The 12,540-nt window shown below is 42.9% G+C and overlaps 1 protein-coding gene across 1 annotated transcript in view; it reads left to right on the top strand.

The window, feature by feature from the left end:
- The window catches only part of ATG14 (autophagy related 14), a 42,733-nt gene continuing 31,699 nt past the window's right edge, over positions 1,507-12,540 (top strand). Inside the window, exon 1 of the mRNA XM_001924990.5 lies at positions 1,507-1,780. Coding sequence (XP_001925025.3) covers positions 1,560-1,780 — 221 coding nt within the window. The 5' untranslated portion in view covers positions 1,507-1,559. The remainder of the gene's footprint in view (positions 1,781-12,540) is intronic.

Below are 12,540 nucleotides of genomic sequence, written 5' to 3'. Positions count from 1 at the left end.
ATATTTTTTGCTTTTTAAAATATCAAGTAGATGATCCTGGCCATTAGGTACAGGCTTGTGAAGGATCTTGTCAGAGTACAAATGAAACATGAAGGTCTGAAAACAAGATAAACATTCTTTTCTTTGAAATGGTCAGAGAAAATTATTATCTCTTCCTTAAAAATAAATCTTAGAGCTTACACTAAACCTGAATGGTTCCTGAAAGTTTATTTTGAAAAGTGTTTGGGGATTTTGTGCTTTTTTCATACTTTTATAATCCTATGTAATTATGTTAAAATAGATTAAGAGCCTGGAACAGAGTTTACAGACTCAAGGCCTAATTAGGTTGTGGAATTATCCCCATTTGATGGAGATGTGGAGATTAACAAGGAGGGTTGGGCTAACAGGAGTTATGGACCTTGATTCCAAGTGGTCAGTGAATATGTCTTTCATTAAGATGAGAAAACATAGGCAGGGAGGGAAAGGTTGGTTTTCAGTTCAGTTTCCAAATTACTGAGTTTGTGGTGTTCACTGTACACTACTTTAGACCTAGTGTAAGCAGTTATGAATTTTGGGGTATGGAAGGGCAGGGGAGAGAAACCCTAGCTGGAGAGAAAATTTAGGGCAGTCATTAATTTACAGCCTGCCAAAATAATCTTTGAGACTCACTGGTGTAGATCATTTGACCTAGGAGCCCAATATTTTTCCTTCTGTAGTTTATAGACATATTCAAACACTAATTACTCTGATAAAAATCCTCCGACCCACCCTATTTATCCCCACAGAAACAAACTTGGAAAAATGTAACTATGTTCAATTCTACCTAGTTCAAATTTTTTCTCAGAGCACGGCCCAGAGTAGGAGCGGAATGCTGCACCTTAATTTAAAAATTTGTTTTTCAGAAAGATACATCTTTGATTTCCACATTCAGTACAGTTTCCACTGGTTAGCTATTATCAGTAGAGTACTTAGCAGACTCCTACCAAACAGATTTACTTATGACTCCTCAGGGTGTTACGGTGGGTTCTGTAATTCTCTACCTTTAAATCACGTAAGAACACAGGCACAGTGAGGTGAGTAATTTGCCCCAAATTACATAGCTATTAGGGAGGTGGGTGAGGCAAAATTCAGTCTAGCTCCAAGACCCAGTTCCCTACCCAACTCCGCTGTACTTTTAGCCAAATTTAAAAACATCCACAGAGAATTACAGAAACTCCCTATTGTGTTCCCAATCGGTTTTCCCAGAATCCTTACGGCATCGTTTTACTATTTCTTGCACAAATTTGAGGCGTTAACTTGTAGGCTGGTCATGATCGAGCAGCTGATGACATTTTGTTGGGGTGACTCGGCCCACTAACGTAATTCCTGCCGCGAGATCGGCCAGCCCTGAGATGTCAGGAAAACCGACAGCGCCTCGGGCTGCAGCGGTCAAGGGCTAGGCAAGGCTGGGCTTGGAGGTGGCGGGACCCCCGCGGCGCTCCCGGCGCCTCCTTAGGCCCCTCCCAGGCCCCACCTCCTCGCCCAGGATGCACCTGGTTGAAAACAAAATCCCACGTGACTGGCTCTTCTCTCAGGCCATCATGGCGTCTCCCAGTGGGAAGGGATCCCGGGCGCCGGAGGCTCCTGGCTGTGGGCCCCAGCCACTCGCCCGGGACTTGGTGGACTCCGTGGACGACGCGGAGGGGCTGTACGTGGCGGTGGAGCGGTGTCCGCTGTGCAACACTACCCGCCGGCGGCTGACCTGCGCCAAGTGCGTCCAGAGCGGCGATTTCGTCTACTTCGACGGCCGCGACCGTGAAAGGTACGGCAGCCGCCACGGCCCCATTGTTTTTTCTCCGGGAGTCACCACCGGCTACGAGACAGGAGCCTGGGACCAGAGTACGTGCCCCGGAGCCTGGCGAGAGAAGGGGGAGGTTGGGAGGGTAGCTGCTTTGCGCTAGCGCTTTCCTCCCAGAGTACAGGTTCCAGGATGGGGGCCAGAAGATGAAGGTTGTCATTTCCTCATAACTCACTGGGGAGGAGTCCCACCTCACGATGCTCCTGGGTACTCCGGAAAAGAGATAGATGTGACTGTGGAGAGGTCTTCCCCTGTTACTGCTGTAGAGTTGGATTCTCAGTACTTTGCTACACTCCCATTCAGAAGCTTGGTTTAACCTTTACCTTCGAAAGCACGTTCATTTTCTAGAGGAGAGTCCAGAAGGGAATAAAATAAAAGATTTTTGGGCCCTGGTAGCCTGTCACAGATGGACCTTGTTATCAGACATGCTTACTGTAATGTGTTAATTAGGCTAGTTAGTCCTCCCTTTTCCGCTCTCTGCCTCCAAAGATTGTTTTGGGTGCTGAGAAGTTTGGGGATGTGTTTTGGCTTTGTTTTAAAATCCAGACTGGGAGTTGCAAGCCCTTAGTTAAGAGAATTGAATTTAGGAACACGTTTTGGCCTTCTTTTGAAATTTGTTAAACAGAGACAAGTCCTTGGTTAAGATAATTGAAAAATTAGTGTGATTAGCTGCAAGGTCTCTCAGCCCCAACATTTGTGTCAGTAACTTAGTGATAGTAAAAGATCTAATATTTTGAGTGCAAAAGTTCAGGTATTCATTACAACAACCCAGTAAGTTATTATCCTCAACGTAACTGCTAAGGAAACTGCACGATACCTTGCCCTGGGTCACAGATAATAAGTGTAGGGACCAGAATTAATATCCAGGCAGCCTGAGCCCTATGCCATGCACTTAACCACTGGATTGTACAACATCTATATTTGGAAATTTTTTTGAGTTCCTGGTAGTCCTCTGTTCATGAATGGAATTTATTTCTTTTTCTTGAGATTTGTATGGTGTAATCTTTTAGTTAGTTGCTATGCCTCATTGATGTACTTGATGGCTTTAGAAACTGTTCGTGTGTAGTAAGTGATAGCTTTAAAAATTAAAACAATTTTACTGTAAGAATCCTAGGTATGAGGTGGAATTGTTTAACTTAAGGAGTTTATCACGGGTTCAGTTCTGGATCCTCTTCTCTTTATACTTTTACCTAGATCCATTCCCATAATTTAAATATCTTATATAGGCTGAAGACACCAGACTTATATCTCCAACTCGGGCCTTTGTAAAATCAAGAAGACAGCTGCCTCCTCTTTCTGTACTTAAATTTGTAATGAGGATCTCCATCTTTTTTTTTCTTTTCTTTTTTTATCACCCCTCGCCCCCCAAAGGCATCTGGAGGTTCCCAGGCTAGAGGTCGAGTTGGAGCTACAGCTGCCTGCCTATACCACAGCTCACAGCAACATGGGATCCTTAGCCCACTGAGGGAGGCCAGGGATCGAACCCTAGTCCTCAGGGATACTGGTTGGGTTCATTAACCACTGAGTGATGATTGGAACTCCAGGATCTCCATCTTGATATGACAGATATCACAGTTATCCATCATAAATCTGTTCCTTTCATGCTCATCCCAACCCAGTAAATGATAGCCTTATTCTTTGGTGCAGGCCAAAAGACCCAGTCCCCTTGACTCCTTTCTAATGCCACCATATCTAATCCCATCAACAAATCCCATCTGCCTTACAAAACCTATCCTAAAGCCAGCCCTTTCACTACCTCCTGGTCTGATCTACCAGAGGATTATTGCCCCTTTAGCTCCCACCTTTGCTCCTTTATAGTATTATTTCCATATTGCAGCTAGAGTAACACTACTCCTCCATTCCTCTGTTCACATCTTCCAGGGCTTTTCTGTTTTACCCAAAGGAAAAAAAAAAAAAAAAAGCCTTAACCATAGTTCTCTATTGTCTGTTCCTCCTCAGATTGCCTATTTTTTCCCCTTACCTACTTGCAGTACCACCCTGGCCCCCTTTCCAGTCCTCAAACATACCAAGAACATGCCTGCTTCAGGACCACAGCAGTCTTATTCAGACCTCCAGGAACTCTTTTCCCAGAAGGTTTCAGGGCTGCTTCCTTTGTTTCCTTTAGACTTCTGCTCATGCATTAGAGAAACTCTTTCTGATCATTTAATTAAAATAGTAACCTCCTTTCCCACTTAACCTGCCTTATTTTTTATAGCACTTATCACCATCTTATGGTTTACATATAAATATGTCCAACTGTGCCCCCCCCTCACTCCAAGGATGTAAGGCCCTGTGATAACAAGACAGTTACGTACTGTGCTATAGCCTCACATAGTAGAAGCTTAGTGAATATTTGTCAAATTATTGAATGAATCTACTATTCTTTTCCAGCTTAGCCTGATTCCGAACCACTTCATTGTTATAAATCATGACCCATTTGTTACTAAAGGCAGAAACCTGAGAGTTATCCTAGCTTTTCCTTTTTTCTTATCCCATGTATCCAAATCATTGACAAGTCTAATTTGATCTGTTCCAAAGTAGATCTTTATTCTCTTTCTAGTCCAGACTACTATCATTTCTCTCCTGGCTACATATTAATTTCTTTTCTTGTACACATACAGCTCCTCCCTGGCCTCCCTCTGGCCTCACCCAGCAGCCACAGTAGAAATGTAAATTAGATAATGTTACTCTTTTGCTTAAATCTTTTAGTGGCTTTTTAAAATTAAATTCAAGCTCTTTGCTATAGCATATTAGGCCCCAGGTGATTTGGTTACTGCCTACCATCTAACTTTGACTTTAAGCTTGAGTTGAAAATGTGATCTTTGGATTCAAGCTTCATTGAATTGACTCCAAGCTCCACCACTTGTTATGTGATCTTGAACAAGTTTCTTAATCTCTCCTGAGCTTATTTCATTTTGAAAATGGTGAGGTATCTAACTTCATAAATTTCTGGTAGCAATTACATAAGAGCATGCACTGAAGTACTTGCAAATGGAGCATGCCATGCTCCCTCATGTTCACAGCTCAGTAAGCAGGGGCCTTCTCTCACATCCTCAAACACATGAAACGCCACCCCCACTCCCACCTTTTCCCATGCTGTGCCCTCTGCCTGCAACACTTTTCCTCCTGATTAGCATCTTGCCTTTAATGTCTCAATTTAAAAGTCACTGTCTCAGCGAGGCCGTCCCTAACCTTCATTAAGGTATGTCCCTATTTCCATCTCTCCCCCCATTATTTTCTGGTATAGTTCTCAATTCTTTCATGGAATTGAGCATGGTAAGTGGTGTCACTTATTTGAGGAAGATCCAAATACCACATCCAGAATGTAGTTCTACGCAGGCATGAGTTCTAGTTTTGTTCGGTCAGATCCTCAGCACTTGTGCAGTGGCAGTGGGTAGCATGGAGCAGGCAGATTGTTGAAGGAATGGCAAAGGCAAGACAACTTTAAAATTTTAAGTTCAGAAGTTATCTGGTGGCTCAGAGGGTTAAGGATCCAGCATGGTCACTGCCACGGCTTTGTTTCAATCCCTGGCTTAGGAACTTCTTTTTTGGGGAGGGGCATGACCAAAAAAAACCCCTGAAGTACAAATTGTTTTCAGAGGAGTGTGTAATAGTGGATTTCTTTTTTCTTTTTATTTATTTATTTATTTGTCTTTTTGTCTTTTTAGGGCCACACTTGTGGCATATGGAGGTTCCCAGGCTAGGGGTCTAATTGGAGCTACAGCTGCCGGCCTACACCACAGTCACAGCACCGCAGGATCTGAGCTGAGTCTGTGATCTACACCACAGCTCATGGCAACGCCTGATCCTTAACCCACTGAGCAAGGCCAGGGATCAAACCCACAACCTCATGGTTCCTAGTCGGGTTCGTTTCCGCTGCACCACGACAGGAACTCCAATAGTGGATTTCTTTTAACAGAAAAATGAAAAATAAATACCAGAACCATTCTCATTTAGAAATGAAAAAGAAACTTTAGGGCTCAGGGGTAACAGAACTGCTCAGCAGCTTCACTTGCCATGGTTCCCTGTTCTGAACTGTAATCCAAAAAGGAATTCACTTCTGTTCCTTTCTTCCCAGAAGTGTCTAGTATGTAGTAGGATGTGAGAATCCCTTGAGACCCAGGACCACTGTCTTAATGGCAAAATCATTGGGTAAGGCTATTTGCATAAAATATTCTGGCAGTTACAGAAGAGAAAGGCAGGTCTTTGCTCTCAGTGGAGCTACTAATAAGCCTTCAGTTTCTTGGGCCAGAGGTTGATTGTGAGATATTCTACTGTCTTCAGTATTTACGAAAAATTCTGTATTCTGTGCTTTGCTTTCAGACTCTTTTACTTTATGAAAATCTCCTCACTAACTGTGAGAAAACCACTTGGAAGTAAAATATAGAAGCTTACAGAGGTTTAAGGATCTAGTGTTGTTACTGCAGCAGCTTGGGTCACTGCTGTGGCACAGGTTCCATCCCTCGCCCAGGAACTTCCACATGTTTCAGACGTGACCAAAAACAAAAGCATTTAAATACCTTTGTTTAAGTTCTGATTCTTTTCAGTAAACTAGTCACATTAGCTGTGCTTACATGGATCTTGAATGCCATGTGCATATCGACATTCCTGTAAATGTAAATACATTTTTCAGGTTTTATTAATAGACTAGCTAAATAAAAGGTTCTGATGGTTTAGCAGATCAAGGAAAATTAGATACTAAATAACAAATCTGTTTCCTAATAATTACTTCCTTTGAGAGTTCCTGTTATGGCTCAGCAGGTGAAAAACCTGACTAGTAGAGTTCCTGTCATGGCTCAGTGGTTAACGAATCTGGCTAGGAACCATGAGGTTGCAGGTTCAATCCCTGGCCTTGCTCAGTGGGTTAAGGAACTGGCATTGCTGGCAGTTGTGGTGTAGGACGCAGACGCGGCTCGGATCCCGAGTTGCTGTGGCTGTGTTGTAGGCCGGTGGCTGCAGCTCCGATTAGACAGACCCCTAGCCTGGGAACCTCCATATGCCACAAGAGCGGTCCTAGAAAAGACAAAAAGACAAAAAAAAGAAAGAAAAAAGAAAAACCTGACTAGTATCAGGTAAGAATTCAGGTTTGATCCCTGGCCCCATTCAGTGAGTTAAGGATCTGCCATTGCCATGAGCTGCAGTGTAGGTTGAAGATTGGCTCAGATCTGGCGTGGCTGTGGTGTACGCTGGCAGCTCTAGCTTCAATTTGACCCCCAGCCTGGTAACTTACATATGCTGCAGGTGTGGCCCTTAAAAAGCAAAAAACAAACAAACAAACAAAAAAAACCAAAAACAGTTCTTTTGACAAGAAGGGAACATGTGTCTATATATAATTTTGTAGACTGTATCAGTTTGGCAGTTAGATTGATTGAAAAGTATCTAAACTCATGGCTTTTTGTCATTGTTCAGAGGAAACACTTCCTTACAACCTTAGTTTCCTTATCAAGCACTGTCCTTTCCTTATCTCCCATCTTGGCTTAGTCCTAAAATAGTGCCCATTTTCTTCTCTACTCTTTTATCTACCTTTTCACTTGTGTTCCTCCTTAAGAGATGAAGAATGATTTCAAGCAGTACTTTCAACACAGTCTTCTTTGGGTCTTGTACTGGTGAACATTTTAAAGTTGCAGGTTCCTTCCTTCTTTCCTCCCTCCCTTCTTCCCTCCTTCCCTCCCCCTTCTTCCTTCCTTTTCTCTCCCTTTCTTTCTTTCTTCTTTCTTTCAGAACTCTTTCTTTCTTTCCCTCTCTCCCTCCCTCCATTCCTTCCTTCCCTGCCTCACAACATATGGAGTTCCCAAGCCAGGGATCACATCCAAGATGCAGTTGTGGCCTAAGCCACAGCTGTGGCAACACTGGATCCTTAACCCACTTCCCTGGGCCATAGATGGAACCTGCATCTCAGTGCTCCCAAGATGCCGCCGATTCTGTTGCGCCACAGCAGGAATTCAGTTATAGGTCTTTTAACAGGGACATAATTTTCTAGCTTATATACATTTATCTGACACCAAAACTAACACTGTTACCCAATACAATAGATAACTGATGAATTGAAGTAATGTCTCCACACAAAACTGGCAACAGTTGGTCACCAGTTTATGACAGGTGTGGGAATGAGATGGGAAGCATAATCTGAGGATACTCAGAGACCATAGCAACCCAGGAAAATCTGCCTGCTAGTTTAGGAACCAGTTATTATTTTTAAAGTGTGGGTCAAAAAGAAGGGCATGTTTTATGAGCATATGGATATTACTTTCATAAGTATACTTTCAGGAATAACGCAGCATTACCTTCACTGATGAGTTTTAAGACTATATGACTATACCTTTACCAGGAAACAGAAATATGGGTGCTAAACAAACTGAGAGGTGGAATAAAGGACAAGCATGAAATTTAGATGTTACAGAAGATTTCACAGGCAAGACACAGCCAGCATCCAAAAACCTATCCTTTAGACATTTCTGTTCTTCCTCTAGTGTCTTTTTGGTTGTCACTCACTGTATAAAAATCTCTTCTTGCATTTCCCATCATGGCTCAGCACAAATGAATTTGACTAGTATCTGTGAGGACACAGGTTCTATCCCTGGCCTCGCTCAGTGGGTTAAGGATCTGGCATTGCCGTGAACTCTGGTGTAGGTCGCAGATTCGGCTTGAATCTGGCGTGGCTGTGGTGTGGGCCAGCAGCTACAGCTCCAATTTGACCCCTAGCCTAGGAACCTCCATATGCCACGGGTGCAACCCGAAGAAGACCAAAAAAAAAAAAAAAAACTCTTGTCATGAAAATTCACTTCTAGACCCACATTTATGTACCCCACTCAGCAGAGCAAAAGCTGTATGGGTAGCTGGTTCCCCATCTTTAGGACAAGAGTCTATCACCCTGACTGTTCTTTGGTTATGTCTTTTGGAATGGTCACAATTCCCATCCCATGCAGCTTATTAATTGTGTTTACACCAGTATATGTGGATCTGCTAAGAAAATACAACTTTTGTTTTCTTTTTCTTTCTTCCTTTTTTTTTTTTTTTTTTTTTTTTTTTTGCTTTTTAGGGCCTCACCTGTGGTGTATGGAGGTTCACAGGCTAGGGGTCAAATTGGAGCTAGCTGCTGCCCTACACCACAGCCACAGCAATGCAGGATCCAAGCCATGTCTTTTACCTACACCACAGCTCACGGCAACACTGGATCCCTGACCCACTAAGTGAGGCCAGGGATCAAACCCTCATCCTCACAGATACTGACTAGTCAGAGTCGTTTCCACTGCACCACAACAGGCACTCAACTTTTGCTTTCAGTTCATATCACTGGCCACTCTTAGCATTATATGCACCTTTTAGAATTTATAATAGGATTTCACATTTATTATCTCATTTTTTCTCTACCACAAAGCCATGAGTTATTAACCTGTGTTTAAAATGAGGAAACTCAGGTGGTTGTGCCTTACTTAGTACTGGGCTATGCTAATTCTTAAATTTACTTCCAGATCTGAAATATATTCAGTTTAACACATTAGTAATATTCAGTGCTAAATCACTCATTGCAATGAAGGGAAACTAGCCTATATCATGTGCTGAGTGCCTGTGTCTAATGCTTTCACTCACGTTTATCTTGTTTAATCCATATAACCAAGTAGGGTAATCATTATTCCCATTTTATAGGTGAGAAAACTAAACAATGCTTTGTTTCTTGTTCCTGTTAATGACTTAACCTTCATTCCTCCTAGTGGAGTAAGTTTTTATTACAGTTGACCCTTGAACAGCAGGGGTTAATTCGCCTATAATTTATAGTCAGCCCACCATATTGACTATTCTTCCTCATCTGTGGATTCAGCTAAATACTGTAGTATTTACTGTTGAAAAATATCTGCGTATAGGTGGACCCACACAGTTCAAACCCACATTGTTCAAGGATCAGCTGTGTATTTTCTCACGCTCCAAATATTCTAACATAGAAGAACCATCAGATAAGGACTGTGTTTTCATTTTGCATTTGTTGTGAACATCATGCATTTGAATGACTGAAGAATTTAAGGGAAGAAAATTTGGTGGCTAGTAATTCTTGCTGTGTTAGTATCCTAGTTCAAGAAATACTCAGTTCCTTAACCATTTCCTCTCAAATAAAGATGATTGCTGTGCTCTTCCTTAGGTGCATCTGTGTTCTCTCTTACCCCAGAAGCCTTGCTGCCTTATTGCTACAGCCAGAATCATGAACTCTTTACCAAACCTGTATCCACATCAGATGGGGAAAGTTCCCCACCACTGACCTAAAAATTGTTGGGTGCTCACTTCTCCCCCCACCCCCCTTGACTTAAGGAACCTATAGATAATCTGTGTCAAGAGGCCTCAGGACTTTAGACACTTTTAGGGGATTGTGTATGTTTTTATTTATAGTGGATATGATCCTCAAAGGGGGAGCAGTGTCCTTCCTGGCAATAAGGTGACTTGATAATCATTCTCCCCTTGGACACTAAAGTTTCCAGGTTTTGCTCTTATGATTGTTTTCACACTTGGCTCCTTCAAACATAAACCTTCCTCCTCTCTGATCTTTTCATTGAACTGCATAACTGATTCAAAAGGTTTAACACTTTTTTTTTAAGGCCCTCAGTTGCATATTTGAAAAGGTTATTTTTGTGGGCTCTTCATTGGGTTTTTTTTTTTTGCCTTTCTTGAAATACGTTAGTAGTGTTTCTTGGACTATTCTACTACCATAACCCTAGGCCCAAAGTAAAGCTAAACTACTAGGACAAGGGAGAGGACTGGGAAGGCAAATGCACAGATTAGGTTTATGAAAGGTATTAACGCTTGGGACTCAGCGCTCAGTGAGTTGTGGGTGTGATGACGGTGTTGATTATCACCTGGCCCAGAATTACCAAGGGTTCTCTTCGTGGCTTAGCGGAAATGAACCCAACTAGTATCCATGAGGATGCAGGTTCAACCCCTGGCCTCACTCAGTGGGTTAAGGATCTGGCATTGCCATGAGCTGTGGTGTAAATCACAGACACAGCTCAGATCCCAAGTTGCTGTGGCTGTGGTGTAGGCTGGCAGCTGTAGCTCCAGTTGGACTCCTAGCCTGGGAACATCTATTTCCCACAGGTGTGGCCCTAAAAAGATTTTTTTTAAAAATTACTGGTAGGATCCCTTATGTGCATGTGGGGCAGATTGATGTGACTAGTCTCACCTGTGGTGAGAGCCGATGGCTCGCTCGCCCATGCAGGTCTCTGGCAGGGGTACAGCATGAAGCGATGCAGCTCATGCTCTTACCTGATCCCCAGCAGCAGCACACTCCCATCCCTGCTGTCTCACCAGTGTGTTGAAATTCTTTGGGGCAGGGCAATTCTTCCCTTGTGAAACAGCAGAATGTCCTCTGCCTCTAATGCCTGCCTCGGCTTCACATGGCTGACTCTAACTCATCCTCAAGTTGCAGCCTGGGCAGGTGGGACCCCGGAGAGCTGCCTTCAAGCCTGAGATGGGGTGTGTGACCAACCACTCCTCTTTCTCATCAGTCTCTATTACTGGAGGACTATTTAAAGTTGATTTAAGGCAGTACTTTTTTAGGAGTAAAAAGCAAACATAAGTCTGGAGGAATTGGTAAATAATGTAGGAGGCATTTTTAAATTAGGAAAGAAAAACTGTAAGAAATAGTATAAAGCCATGGTACATGGTACACATTCACTGGCACATTCCTTTCAGAAAACAAAACAAAACTACACAGCCATTAAACAACAAAATTGCGGAGTTCCCGTCGTGGCGCAGTGGTTAACGAATCTGACTAGGAACCATGAGGTTGCGGGTTCGGTCCCTGCCCTTGCTCAGTGGGTTGACGATCCGGCGTTGCCGTGAGCTGTGGTGTAGGTTGCAGACGCGGCTCGGATCCCTCGTTGCTGTGGCTCTGGCGTAGGCCGGTGGCTACAGCTCCGATTCAACCCCTAGCCTGGGAATCTCCACATGCCGCAGGAGCGGCCCAAGAAATAGCAACAACAACAACAACAACAAAAGACAAAAAAAAAAAAAAATTGCGTAAGGTTTTGGAAAATTTGTAGAGCAGAAACAAAATTAGTTACTAGGCATAAGAATAATTTGAAGATGTAGGACAGGGAAATGGATTATTTCTCTAGTAAGTAACCCTTTAAGGATTTCCCATTGTGACTCAGTGGTTAATGAACCTGACTGGTACCCAAGAGGATGTGGGTTTGATCCCTGGCCTCGTTCAGTGGGTTCAGGATATGGTGTTGCCGTGAGCTGTGATATAGGTCACAGAAACGGCTCAGATCCCCCGTTGCTGTGGCTGTGGTGTAGGCCAGCAACCCCTAGCCTGGGAACCTCCATATGCCATGAGTGCAGCCCTAGAAGACAAAAAAAATTTTAAAAACCAAAAAACTAGAAAAAATGAACAAAGGACATATGGGAATAACAAAAGAAAAGTACCAGTAAGATAAGAAACAGTGTTCACATTTCTCACAGTGAAATGAAGAAGGGCAAATAAATGAATTGTGAACTATCTTTGAGGGGAAGGAGTAGGAGGCCAGTCAGGTTAGCAAATACCAAACTGCACTGTTGAGGGAGAGAGTAAGAAAACAGGTTGTTAAAGGTTGTAAATATTACGAAATGATTCAGAGGAAATTTAGAGATACCTGCCATCTGTTTGCATGTAAATATTTGACCCAACAATTTATTTTATCTGTAGGAATTTCTCATAGGAAAACCTAAAAGCTTGTAAAGACTTGGGCACCAGGATC

Source organism: Sus scrofa, chromosome 1 (assembly GCF_000003025.6).
Source record: "Sus scrofa isolate TJ Tabasco breed Duroc chromosome 1, Sscrofa11.1, whole genome shotgun sequence".
NCBI classification, from domain to species: Eukaryota; Metazoa; Chordata; class Mammalia; order Artiodactyla; family Suidae; genus Sus; species Sus scrofa.
This window is presented reverse-complemented; position numbering and strand designations above follow the sequence as displayed.